General features: G+C 50.5%; 1 protein-coding gene across 1 annotated transcript in view; it reads right to left on the bottom strand.

The window, feature by feature from the left end:
- The window catches only part of FER1L5 (fer-1 like family member 5), a 48,416-nt gene that overhangs the window by 20,099 nt on the left and 14,943 nt on the right, over window positions 1–13,374 (bottom strand). Inside the window, exons 11-19 of the mRNA XM_060309357.1 lie at window positions 13,032–13,147; window positions 12,678–12,801; window positions 12,200–12,252; window positions 10,920–10,988; window positions 7,092–7,135; window positions 6,916–6,998; window positions 6,742–6,836; window positions 5,636–5,764; window positions 3,771–3,948 (exon numbers count right to left, since the gene is read on the bottom strand). Of these exons, the coding sequence (XP_060165340.1) occupies window positions 3,771–3,948; window positions 5,636–5,764; window positions 6,742–6,836; window positions 6,916–6,998; window positions 7,092–7,135; window positions 10,920–10,988; window positions 12,200–12,252; window positions 12,678–12,801; window positions 13,032–13,147 (891 nt within the window). The remainder of the gene's footprint in view (window positions 1–3,770; window positions 3,949–5,635; window positions 5,765–6,741; window positions 6,837–6,915; window positions 6,999–7,091; window positions 7,136–10,919; window positions 10,989–12,199; window positions 12,253–12,677; window positions 12,802–13,031; window positions 13,148–13,374) is intronic.

Consider the following 13,374-nt stretch of genomic DNA (forward strand, 5'->3'; position numbering starts at 1 on the left):
GTTATAAGCCGCCCAATTTGCAGTACATTCTGATGGCAGGCCGAGCAAACTAGTCTGCTATGCAGAGCTGGCACTGCAAACCCTAAACCCTCATTCAGTGAGAAAGAATCCACCACACGGAAGAAGACAGTAAGGAAACTCGCCCATCTCCAGCGTGGCTCCGGGTAGAGGGGCAGGGATTTTCCTGAAAATTTGTAACCACAAGTGGGGCCTCATGCAGGTTGCATTCTTCACTCGTGCCACCTGCACGGTCCAGAGAAAACTTGACGCAGTCTCTGGTTGGCAGTGCCCCAGGTAACTAGAGGAGGCAAAGACAAATCCTCACTGGAGCATGAAATTTGGGTCAAGTCCCAAAGGATTCCCACAGATAAAGTTCCAAGAAAACGAGCAGCTAAGAAGCAATATACATACCCTCTACCCCAGCAATTCTGCTCCTACGTATACGACCAACACAAAGGCATAGAACAGCATTATCGAGAGAAAAGTGTTCACAGTAGCACTACTCATAACGGTCCAAAATCTCCTTCAGCAGTAGAAGGCATAAATAAATTACGGTATTTGCACAATGGAATACTATACAGCCATGAGAATAAACGAGCCACAACTACACCCAACAGCATCTAGGTTTGTGAATGCATTTCACAAATAAAATGATGAGCAAAAGAAGCCAGGCACAAAACAATACATACTATATGATTTCTTTTATATAAAGTTAAAAACCAGACAAAACCAACTGGCAGTTAGGAGAGGGATAGCAGCCCTTGGCAGAGGGGGGCTGAGGGCTCAAGGGGCCTCTGGGATGTCGGGACTTGGTTTCGTGGTCTGAATGTTATGTGGGTATGTTTGCCTTGCGGTAATTCGTTGAGCTGGACGCTTTGGTTTGTGTACTCCTCCATAGATGTGTTATACTTGAATCGAAAGTTTACTCAAGGGCTTCCCTGGTGGCGCAATGGTTGGGAGTCCGCCTGCCGATGCAGGGGACACGGGTTCGTGCCCCGGTCCGGGAAGATCCCACGTGCCGCGGAGCGGCTGGGCCCGTGAGCCATGGCCGCTGAGCCTGCGCATCTGGAGCCTGTGCTCCGCAACGGGAGAGGCCACAGCAGTGAGAGGCCCACGTACCGCAAAAAAAAAAAAAAAAAAAAAAAAAAAGTTTACTCAAGAATTTAAGGAAATAGTGGGAGCAAAAAAGGCAACATACATAAAATACAGTGTGTCAAATGGTGGAAAATGCTGTGGAGAAGGATGAAGTGAGGGAGAGGGAGAGGGATCTGCCAGAAGGTTTTAATAGAATGGTTGATTACCTAAGACCTCTCGTGAAAAATCTAGAAGAAATTATGCAGAATGCAGTCCAGAGAGATGAAAAACGTGGAAGAAAGATTTTTTTTAATGGTCCATATTAAATGGGCCAGATTTAATAGCTTTCTTTCTTTCTTTCTTTCCTGCGTTGTGTCTTCGTTGCTGCACACAGGCTTTCTCTAGCTGCGGTGAGCAGGGGCTACTCTTCGTTGTGGTGCGTGGGCTTCTCAGTGTGGTGGCTTCTCTTATTGTGGAGCATGGGCTCTAGGTGCATGGGCTTCAGCAGTTGTGGCACTAGGGCTCAGTAGTTGTGGCGCACGGGCTAAGTTGCTCCGTGGCATGATGGGATCTTCCTGGACCAGGGCTCGAACCTGTGTCTCCTGAGTTAGCAGGCGGATTCTTAACCACTGCGCCACCAGAGAAGTCCCAAAAGATTTTAAAATGTGCAGAACAGAATGAGAAGTTCCACGGAGGATAGAGTGAATTCGAGACAGAGCTAGGAAAGAAAAGGGGAAGAGGTAATCTTCAAAGAGAAAGTATTTTATAATTATCCAGAATCGTTGAAAAGACGCCAGTTTCAGACCCTGGCACTGAGTGAATCCCTGGAATGATAAATAAGCAGGGATCCATGACTGGGGCTCTCAGATATGAGCGTGCCGATACGAGACAGCAATTTTCTTCTTCTACTCTTGGAGAGCATACAAAAGCAACAAGGAGAAGGAAAATAACTCCATTTTCAGCAAAACAAGGAGACAGATATAATCTGCAGGCTCAAAATACACATAAGGGCTGCCAAAAGCAACTGTGAGTGCCCTAGGAGCTGCAAGTATTGAAGGGTGGCAGAAGTCACCTGCGGGGAAGGAACAGCAAGACAGGCAGCGAGAGTCACGGCTTGATGGGAGCCGAGTGCAGAAAGTGCCGGCAAAAATCCACCCCCAGAACGAACCCAGGACTCGGACAAGGACATGTGAGCCAGCAAAACTCAGAAAACGAATAGAAAACAACCAAAAACATCACAGGAAGGAAGACCACATGAAAGGAAGCCCAAGGGACATTAGACTCTGCAGACAATCCAGTGAGAGGCACAGAAATAAGAAAAGCGACCAAAATAAGATGGAAATAAAGATCCAAAAAGGATCAGGGAGAAAATGACAGATATAGAAGAAAACCAAGGAGAATTATTAAGGTCATAAATGGAGACCCCAAAGTAGAAAACCTGAACAATGGAACAGAATATTTAAAAATATAATTTAAAAAAACTCACATGGGAAAAGGATAGTCCTTTTTACAAATGGTGCTTGAAAAATTGGATACCCATATGACAATTAATTCAAAATGAATCATAGAGCTAAATGTAAGAATTAAAACTAAAACATTTTAGAAGAAAGAATTGGAGAAAATCTTCATGATCCTGCGTTGGGCAAAGAGTTCTTAGGTATGACATGATAAAAGAAAAAAAAAATTGAACTTCAGCCAGTTGAAAATGTTTGCACTTCAAAAGACACCACTAAGGGCTTCCCTGGTGGCGCAGTGGTTGAGAGTCCGCCTGCCGATGCAGGGGACACGGGTTCGTGCCCCGGCCTGGGAAGATCCCACATGCCGCGGAGCGGCTGGGCCCGTGAGCCATGGCCGCTGAGCCTGCGCATCTGGAGCCTGTGCTCCGCCAACGGGAAAGGCCACAACAGTGAGAGGCCCGCATACAGCAAGAAAAAAAAAAAAACAGGCAGACAAGGGGGATGCATGGAAAGCCCTCCATGGGTGATGAGAGGGTGAAGCTGACAAAGATGAAAGTGAGATAGTGTTCCTCTAGAGCAGTGGTTCTCAAACTTTAGCACGCATGCCAGTCACCTGGAGGGCTTGTTGAAACGCAGATTGCTGTTCTGTTTTCTGCTTCTGTAGGTGTGGGGTGAAGCCAAGAATATGCATTTCTATCAGTTGCCAGGTGACGTTGATGGGGCTGGCCTAGGGACTGCACTTCGAGAAACTTATAGTGCCCCATAGAAGTGTCCAATGAGTATACATTGGATGAAAGGATGGATGGGTGGATGGGTGGTTGGTTGCATGATTGGGTTAGTGGATGGGTGGTAGTTGAATGGATGAATGTGTGGATAAGTGGATTCAAGGATGGATGGAAGGTGGGCAGATGAGTAGTGGATGGTAGCCACATGGCTGGATGGGGGTGGTTCAGAGTAGCAGGAAAGAAGATGAGGTTGGGAAGCTGTGGTGTGGAATGTAGTGTAGAGAAGGACTTGAAGTCAAAACCTAGTTTCAGTTCTTGTCGTGGGTTCACCACCTACTAGCTAGCTGTGCAATGTTTGGCAGGTAACTTCACCTCCCTGAAGCTCACTTTCCTCACGTCTAAATGTGGGTTAACAATGACTATGAATGTACCGTGAGCTAATACCATTAAAAGGGCCAACACAGAGCCCGGCATGCACTGGCTGCTCTCTTCTTTTGTTGGATCTGACTCTTACCATCATATATCACTTGGCTGTACTGTGTGGTGGAGACGAGAGGCTTGTAACTCAGGTCCGTCTTGTTTCCATAGTGACCAATGCTGACCTCGAATTGTATCGGGTCCTTAAAGTTGGGCATCATGGTACAGGAAAGGAAGATGACACACAGTCCATACTTCTGGCGGTTCTGGTGCTTCTAAAACAATAACCCACCACATCCCCAGTGCGTAAGCCAAGGGATGAACAAGGCTATAGAGACAGGCAGGGAGGCAAGCATGAGGTGCCCAGTTTCTTTCAAAAGCTACCTTTGCTTCTATTCAGGGTGACCTAGACCATCACTGAACGCCTGCCCCCTCTCAAAATCCTGCCTTGACTCCCACTCACCTGGCTGATCAAGGGAAGTTCCTCCCAGGACTTCCGTCACCTGGCCCCCTCCACCCAGCCGGCCCTGGTTCCTCCTCTTCCTGAAATCAGGCAGGAGGGTCTGCTCCCTGGTCAGGCTAGACTCTGAGTTGGGCCACCCCCACCCCTCTCCGTTTTGCCTAAATGCCCCCCATCGGATGAGACCGAGTGTGGGCAGGGGTGCGTGGTGGAGGATGCATACACACACACATCTGCTCTTGGCTTTTGTCAAACCCCGTCCTCCCACCGCGAGTCCGTCTGCTCAGGTCCTCTATCCATCATGTGAGCCCCTCTCTCATTTCCACTGTCTACCTCTGCCCTACTTATGCATTCTCCCAGTCTGCTCACTAGCTCAAGTCTCCCCCTCTTAAAAAATAACCCTCCTTCTCCCGTCTGAGCCACTATCTAGCTGTAACCTGATCTTATCTCCTTCAACTTTGCAGCCAAGTTTCTATGCACTTGCCTCTATGCACCATCTGTAACTTCTCCCTCCCGCCCACGGCAGCCTGGCTTCTCTCCTGACCCAAGGCTACTGGTGTCTTCCTAATAACCAGTGCACGCTTTTGGGTCCTCAACCCTTTTCTCCTCCACATTCAGATCGCTGCTCGCTCCTTTCTGCACCTCTCCCCTCCGGAGGCTGCCTCAGTTCTCCGCTTTGCAGACTCCCCCTCCGTCTCTCTGCAGAGTCACCCTCCTCCTCCTCCAGTCTCATAGGCTGTGCTTCCTGATGGGCTCCAGCCTCAGCTCCCTTCTCCTTTCACTCCACCTACTCCCCAGGGCAATTCCTCCAGAACCTTGGATAGATCCTTGGATGTGTGTTGATGACACATCTGGCTGTCTAGCAGCCTTGGGGACTGGTCTTCGTGGGTGTCTCACAAGCACACGTCAAAGGTGGGACTCATCATCTCCCCCAGACCTGTTCCTCCTTTGGGGAGCCCATGTTGATATACGCCCCCCACCTTCCCACCTCGCCACCTGAGGCAGAAAATGGGAGTCAGCCTCACTTCTTAGTGTCCTGTCGGTCAGTGGCTCTGATCGTTGTTTCCAGAGGGTCTCTGGCACCTGCTCCCTCCTCTCCAGTTCTCCTCCCCTGTAACTGTGTCCCCATTCCTCCTAAGTGGGTGGCCCAATTTACTCCCTTCCAGTCTATTCCTGACTCTGTTCCTCCTGCCCCTTCCTGCCTCAGTGACCCTCCTTAGCCTTCAGGAAGAAATCCAGGCTCCTTAGAACATCATTTCTCCTTAAATGGGTTACACATCTCTTAAACTGAAGCCTTGTCTTTACTGGGTCCCCTAACCTCCTGGGATTGGCACGGCAGGAAGCCCCCGTAGGGGCTTAGCAAAGACTCAGGTGGATCGACCAAACATCCTCACACATCCAAAAAGCTCATTCTACTGCTGGCCAGGGCCTCTTGCAATGTCAGAAACGGGACCCACAGCAGACCAGGGGCAGGCAGAGGAGCTCCTTCTTCCTGTGGTTACCTCTACGCTGATCACATCTTGGGAGAGATCCTTCATCGTAGCATCTTGATGGGACTTGACGTGGGTGATTAACTCCAGGAAGACTCGACCTCGATAAGCTAAACCATCCTTAACAATGTTGGGAATAGTCTAGTGTGACAGGAAGGAAAACGGCGAGAAAAGGGATGAGAGAAAAAAAAAACAACAACCACGAAAGTCTCCCCTGAAACCTCTGAAGGAAGGACAGGGTTGTCCTGTAACTTCCTACCTAGGGCTGACCACAGTCCCAGGGAGGAATTCTAGAAACTCCAGTCATGGCCATGCCTGGAAACCTCTGAGCCCTGAGCCATCTTCTACACCCTTAGGTCCACTCTTCCCCTTCATGCAGTTCTACCTGCTGGCCCACCTGAAGGGCCCTGTTCCTGGTAAACCCTTCATGCTTGGAGGGGACCGTGGTACCTATTGAATTATCCCAGCCTGGCCAATCAGGACAGGCCCTGCCTCCTCAGCAACAGTGATTGGTCAAAGGGGAGCACACATGACCTAGGAAGGCCAATTAGAATGCTTCCCTGGCCTTCCCTAGTAGAGGCTTCTATGGTCCCCTTCCCAGCAGGGAGGCAAGGCTGCAGTAGGAATGAATGAGGCCCAGGAAAGAGCAGGAGAGATGAGAGATGGAGTGAGCATGGGAGAGTCTCCTAATGGCATTGAGGTCCTGGTTTCTGCAGCCCTTCCTCACTCAGATTCCTTCCCAGCCCCATTCCCTTCTTTTGCCAATTGGCTTTCTGGCATTTACCACCAGTCTTGAATAACCCAGTGCTTTTCCACATTTACCTGTGCTGTTTCTTTTGTTGCCTATGACGTTCCACCTGCCGAAACTCTTACCTGAGGTCTCATCTCAACGTCCCTTCCTCAGTGACTGCCCAGAGCACTCCATCTGTTCCTTTCTTGGGCCACAGCACATGCCCCGTATTTATATGGCCATTTACGTACAGCCTTCAAGTCCTCTACTGGAGTGTGGTGGACAGAAACCAGGGCCTGGCCCTCCCCAGGCAGTCCCCAGGCCCCGGTGCCTTACACATGGTTGGTTTTACCTCCTCTGTTCCCTAGAGCTGACATGAGAAGCTTACAGCGTCTTCCTCCTTGATCCTGAAAGGGGCCTTTTTACCCCCACGGAGAGTCAGGAAGCTGGGCCCAAAGCAGGGGAGGAAGCCAGAGTACATGCCTGCAAGGGGAGAGGGTGAGAAGGTTCCCCAGGCCCGGGGGGGGAGAGGTGCAGGAGGCGGGGCCGGGGGCTTGCTTGCCTTCTATTTCTGCTCCAGTGGACGAGATCTGGTTGAGGAACAGGCTGACCGTCCCGATCTCATCATGGCACTTGTTCCCGGGGCTGGAGAGAAACACACCCTGCAGGCTGAGCCCCTGGCCCAGCTCTGATTTCTTCCTCCCTGGCGTGTTTTCCAGTCTCCACCCAGTTGCTCACCAGTCCAAGACTCTGAACTTGATGTAGCTGGAGAGGCAGGGCAGCTGCAAGGGGCAAGCGAGAGGGGCAGTGGGTGCCTGCTCGGATGGCCTGGGCCTTGCTGAAACTGGGAGCAGATGGAAAGTCCTGAGTCTGGGTCAAGGCCTGGCTCGGTTACCAGTGAGCCCAGTGGGACTGACCATGGGAGCTTATGGACCTTTGGCTGTGGGCCCCCCACTGCATCGGCCCTTTGCAAGGGCCTGGGAAAGGCCTTGCACTGTGTCCCATGATCATTTTGTATTCTTATTCTTAAAATGGCCCCTCATTATATAAGTTCCCTAGTGGACCTGGCTTCCCTGGTGGCACAGTGGTTAAGAATCCGCCTGCCAATGCAGGGGACATGGGTTCGAGCCCTGGTCTGGGAAGATCCCATATGCCGCAGAGCAACTAAGCCCGCAAGCCACAACTACTGAGCCCACGTGCCACAACTACTGAAGCCTGTGTGCCTACAGACGGTGCTCTGCAACAAGGGAAGCCATGAAAATGAGAAGTCCACGCACCTCAACGAAGACCCAACACAGTCAAAAATAAAAACAAATAAATAAATAAATGTATAAAATTTATTTTATAAATTTTATAAAATAAATCGGGTCCTAGTGGACCAGAGTCCACCCTACTTTGGGCTGCATGATTGCGGTCCTCACACGGCCCTTCAGTCTGGAGGCGTGTTTACCAAGCCTCATGGGGAGGCTGTAGGCCTCGAATGTCTTCCTCACATTTAACAGTTAACCTTTATTTATTTATTTTATTTTAATTTAATTTAATTTTTTTTTGGCCATGCCCTGCAGCTTGTGGGATCTTAGTTCCCCGACCAGGGATTGAACCTGGGCCCTCAGCACTGAGAGGACAGAGTCCTAACCACTGGACCGCCAAGGAATTCCCTAGCACCTAACCTTTAAACAGCGGGACATCTATCTCCTCAAAGAGTAAATCATAATAGCTGCCACTCTGGGGAGGCTTCTGTCGTCCCCAGCATGTCCTGAATGGTCTACGTGGATCACCTGAGAGACCCACCCCGCCCACAACCTCAGAAGCCAGGAGCTATGATCATTCCTATTTTCAGACAGGAACACTGTGGCACAGAGAGGCTGAGTTCCTGAAGTTCTCATGTAACATGCAGAGCCCCTACCCACTCTGGCAAGGCCTGACTGTCCCTATTTACCGAGCAGGACTGAGGCCCAGAGAGGGACTTGCTTGAGATCGCACGGTAAGGGGTAGAATCAGGATTGGAACCCAAGCTTCTGAGTCTTACCTCTGCTCTGCCCTCAGTTATAAAAACAAAAAATCCACGTATAAAACAGAGCTGTTGGGGCTGAGGCCTGAGTGGGCCCCAAATCCTCTCAGCTGGAGCCTCTCCTCTGCTCACAGCAGTTCCTGGGGTGTGGCCTGGGGTCCTCAGTTCTCCACTCCCCTCTCCTTTTCCCCTTGCCATGGAAGACGAGGGTCAGGGGGAGTGGGGAAAGAAAGGGCTTTCCAGCTGAGCATCTGGTTAGTAAGCTACGAGGAGATCACCCAGGTTAAGGAAGAACACTGAAGTGGAGAGATGGGAGTCGTTGGGCATCCAGGTCTTCCAAAGTACCAAACCCTCCATATTTGAATTTATGGTGGAACCATCTGTTCACCCATCCTTGGGAAGTCTCCTCCCCTTTCCCAGTTCCTTGTCTTGATTCCCCTCCTGTCCGGGAGCCCTTGAACTGCTAACTGGCACAGACCATTTTCAGCAGCGCGCCCCCTGCAGCCTGCCTTGCTGGGGCCCTGACCAGCTGTTCTCAGATGCCACTGGCTGTGCAGTCATCCTGCCACTTCCGAGTGAGTTCACATCTGCCTGCTGCACTTCCAGAGGGCTAGTGACAATGAGGCCTGCACCCAGATCGCCCCAGCGCCGGAGACTGTGTCTTCAGGAAATGGGTGACGGTCCAGAGTGTGTTTGGACATCTTCAGACATTGGAAGCTCTCTTTCAAGGATGAAGGGGGGCCTGGCCCCCCTGACTGCACCTCCCCACTGTCTTCTGAGCCTGAAGGAAGCTGAACGTGAGCGAGGACATCCAAGGCCCTGAGCATCCACAGAGCAACTGAGGATTCCAGCCATGAGCTTCATCACAGCTAGAAAAGGTGGGAGGGAGCAAGGGTGGGGGGTGGACTGGGCCCCCTCTAAAATCTCTCCCTATTTTAAGAATCTATAAAGTCACCCAAGAAGGTGGGGATTATGAGGAATGGTTAAAAATGATGACTCATAGGGACTTCCCTCGTGGCGCAGTGGGTCAGAATCCGCCTGCCAATGCAGGGGACGTGTGTTTGATCCCTGGTCCGGGAAGATCCCACATGCCACGGAGCAGCTAAGCCTGTGCGCCACAACTACTGAGCCTGCGCTCTAGAGCCCGTGTGCCACAACCACTGAGCCCACGTGCCACAACTACTGAAGCCCGCGTGCCTAGAGCCCGTGCTCCACAACAAGAGAAGCCACCACAATGAGAAGCCCACGCACCACAACAAAGAGTAGCCTCTGCTCGCCGCAACTAGAGAAAGCCCGTGCGCAGCAACGAAGACCCAACGCAGCCAAAAGTAAATTTAAAAAAAAAAAAAAAAAGATGACTCACGAGGAGGCAGAAGATTCTACGAGAAGCAGGGAGGAGGGTCCACAGAAGGGTAGCTAATTTCACGTCACACAAATGTAAAGTAGGTATAAGGAAAGCAAAACACTCCCTGGGTAGCCAGACAGATGCCACACAAAGTTCTGTACACTCTCACTTATGGGAGTGCCCAAGTTCTCTCTCACACTGCATACCCTTATTTTACACACAGCTCTTAGAAGCCTGGCGTGGAGTCAAAAGGCAATCAAGGCTCTCCCAGGGCTTGGAGAAAACTGACATCCACACCGCTGATAGGTGACTGAGAAGGACTGAAAGGCTTTAGAAATCAGACTACAGAACCCCACAGAGAAGAGCATGTTGGGGCCATTTAATGTGGGAACAAATAGCCCCACACTACATGTAGCCAGCATGCAGCTGTGTTCCTGTAGTGCCTCTAAGCCGTCAACAAAGAGCTATAATTATATTCAGGGCGCATTGCCTAGGAGATAAGAAAATGCACAATACAATTTAGAATGAGTCTTGAAAGTGATTGCTTTTTTTTTTTTATGTAGGTGAAAGGGCACGTTTAAGTTCTCTGGAAAGTTCAGTTGTGGGGTCCATTCTTTTTTTTTTTGGCGGTACGCGGGCCTCTCACTGTTGTGGCCTCTCCCGTTGTGGAGTACAGGCTCCGGACGCACAGGCTCAGTGGCCATGGCTCACGGGCCCAGCCGCTCCGCGGCACGTAGCATCTTCTCGGACCGGGGCACGAACCCGCGTCCCCTGCATCGGCAGGCGGACTCTCAACCACTGCGCCACCAGGGAAGCCGCATTTCTTTTTTTTTTTTTAACCTAGCCTCCTTGATCATTAGCTGAAATCATCTGGGTCATTTATTGGTTTCCCTTTTTTTTTTTTTTTTGGCCTCACAGCACTTGGTTGTGAGATCTTAGTTCCCCGACCAGGGATCGAATCCAGGCCCTCAGCAGTGGGAGCGTAGAGTCCTAACCACCGGACTGCCAGGAAATTCCCCCCATTCATTTCAAGTAAGGTTCTCTGTAATATGTCTTGGGCTTCCTCATGCCCCCTATCAGGCAGAGTCCCCGCCCCCTCCCGCCGTGCTTCGTGGCCCCTACCTTCCATCCACACCCCCCCACAAACACCCAAACCCCCTTCTGTTTGTGGTGCAGGAGGAAGAGGGCAGGTGTGATGGCACAGCAATACCTGAATCTGGAAGGTCAGGATCTGGTTCCATATCGGGCTCTCGGTTTGCATCCGCACGTGTGTCTTGAGCTGGGAACATCCCAAAGCAGTGTCAGTGCCAGCCTGTCCCCTCCTCCCTCCACTGGCCTCACCTCCCAGCCCTTCCGGTCCAGCCCACAGGTGAACCTGTCTGCAGCACAGGGCTGGTCATGGGAATCCCTGGTCCAAAGACACTTTGACAACTTCTCATCCGCTACAACTCTGGTCCTTTGAGTAGCTACCTAGATCCAGACTCCTTCATATTTTCCCTTAAATCAGCTTTCAATTAACTTTTAAATAGATACAGGGTTACTAACTTTATTATATCAGTGCAAACACATAGATTTTGTTAGATAAACTCTAAGATCCCAATAAAAAGTCAGCAATAACAATGCTGATGGTATCCCCCTTTCTAAAACATCACTTGACTTCATTTTTAAACCTAGCCTTACTCTAAGCAACCGTGTCAGTGAAACCAAGGGTTAGTTGAACTGCTTAAACTTTTTCATACACTCTAAGAAAAACACAGAAATACTAAAATTTTTGAAAAAATGTATGCCTCTACCACCCAACAGTATCTCACCTACTTCCAGGGTTCCTAAACCACTCATTGGGAAATAAATACTCAGTGTAGTGGCTTCAAACTATGTCCACACCTCCCTTTGATACTCTCCCCTTCAAAAGGCGGACACTAACCTCCCTCCCCTCACGTATGGACTGGATTTAATGACTTCTTCTAATAGGTAGAATATGGTGGAAATGATGGTTGATGAATTCTGAAACATATCTAACCCAGCATTCCCCAGATTTGAACATGCGATCTTTTTTTTGCACATAACATCCATCAACACCCTTTGGAAAATGCTACCATATGTTCATAGAGGTTCATGGAATGTCAGCAAATCTCTTGCCCAGAACCTTCAACTTCTAGATGAAGAAACTGAGGTCCAAAGCGGACAGTGACAGTTTCAATGTTGTGCATTTGCGGGCATGTTGTTTCATCCACTTGTCCACTCATCCGTGCATTTGGATGTTTGGTTTTCGGTGGGCATCTTCTCTATGCAGGGCACTGGGCACAGCTCTGGGATACAGGCTGACTAAGCCATGGCCTCCACCTTCACAGAGGCCCGGGTCCAGTGGGATCATATCACCCATAAATGGAAGAACTGGGATACAACACCTGGGGTCCTGGCCACTTTTCCTCCACACCATTTTTTTTTAGGTGCCAATTTCTCTAAGTCTCAGACCATTTTTACACTTACCTTTTCCCCAATTAGTTCCACCTCCAACATAGGACTCACTGAGTGGTATTTCTCTAAGAGCAAAGAAGTTAAAATATTTCTGAGATAGCAGCATTTTTTTTTTTTCAGGAGAAGGAAATGGAGAAGTGACAGAACAACTTAAAACCCTCCCCCATGATTTGGTTTGGTGCCGCCTGGGCAGACACCTCCCATTTCCACCCTGTCTCCATGTGCTGTTGTGCGTCCTGGCACACAACAGCAGCGGGGGTGGGGCCTGGCATAGGGAACCTTGAGTCTGCATCTGGGCATCAAAGACAGGGCAGGGGCACATGGCCCATTTTAAAGGGACCTTCATAAAACCATTCTTGGCAGATTTCAGTCTCCCTCTCTCCCCCACCCCAAATCGTGGTGTCAAGACGGAACTGGGGAGCCCCAGGAGAAACCAGAGTGCCATCGGCTAGGGAACCTCAGGGTCAGCCCCTCCCCCGCCCTGACTGACTGAGGTGGAGATCCTCGGCGCAGTAGATGAAGAACTGTAAGTAGGCCACATTGATGGGCACCACCGATGACTTGAAGATCTGAATGTCAGTGTCATCAGCCCTGTAGGTCAGCTTTTGATCTACCTGGAGAGACCAGAGAGCTAATAGGGTCAGAGTCTTAGGGAGGTCACGGCCAGCAGACTTGGCTTCCCCAACCTTCCGCTTGGTTGGGGTGGGGATGGACAACGCTGAAGGGACACAGTGGACAAACGAAAGCATGTGAAGAGCAGTGGCCTCTTGGGGGGCCCACGGGGGACCCCACGGAAGCAGCCAGGGTAGGAAATGTTCCTGGGGTGTTGGGGGGACAGCCTCACCGGTGCCTGGTCTCCCACACCGAGGGCAGAGATGGTGACTTTCAGGTAGCCCCTCACACCACTGCTGGGTTCATTTGGCTGGCAGAGGCCAAGCCATTTCCTCAGGAGTGTGTGACCTGGAGAGGCAGAGGGCCCATGGGAGACCAGCCTCCAGTCTCTATTCTTCTTCCCTGAAACCAGCCTTTGCTTCTGTAGGAGACGGGTGTGGAAACGTGTCTCATATATTCTGGTTCCCAGCCAGGGGCAGGGGGAAATGGGAGTCACTCCTACCTTTAAGCAAAAGCTGCCCGCTATTGCCTTTAGGAAGTAGGGACCCTCCTTTCCCATCCAGGGAACTTATAGT

Source organism: Globicephala melas, chromosome 12 (genome assembly GCF_963455315.2).
Source record: "Globicephala melas chromosome 12, mGloMel1.2, whole genome shotgun sequence".
Taxonomy (NCBI): Eukaryota; Metazoa; Chordata; class Mammalia; order Artiodactyla; family Delphinidae; genus Globicephala; species Globicephala melas.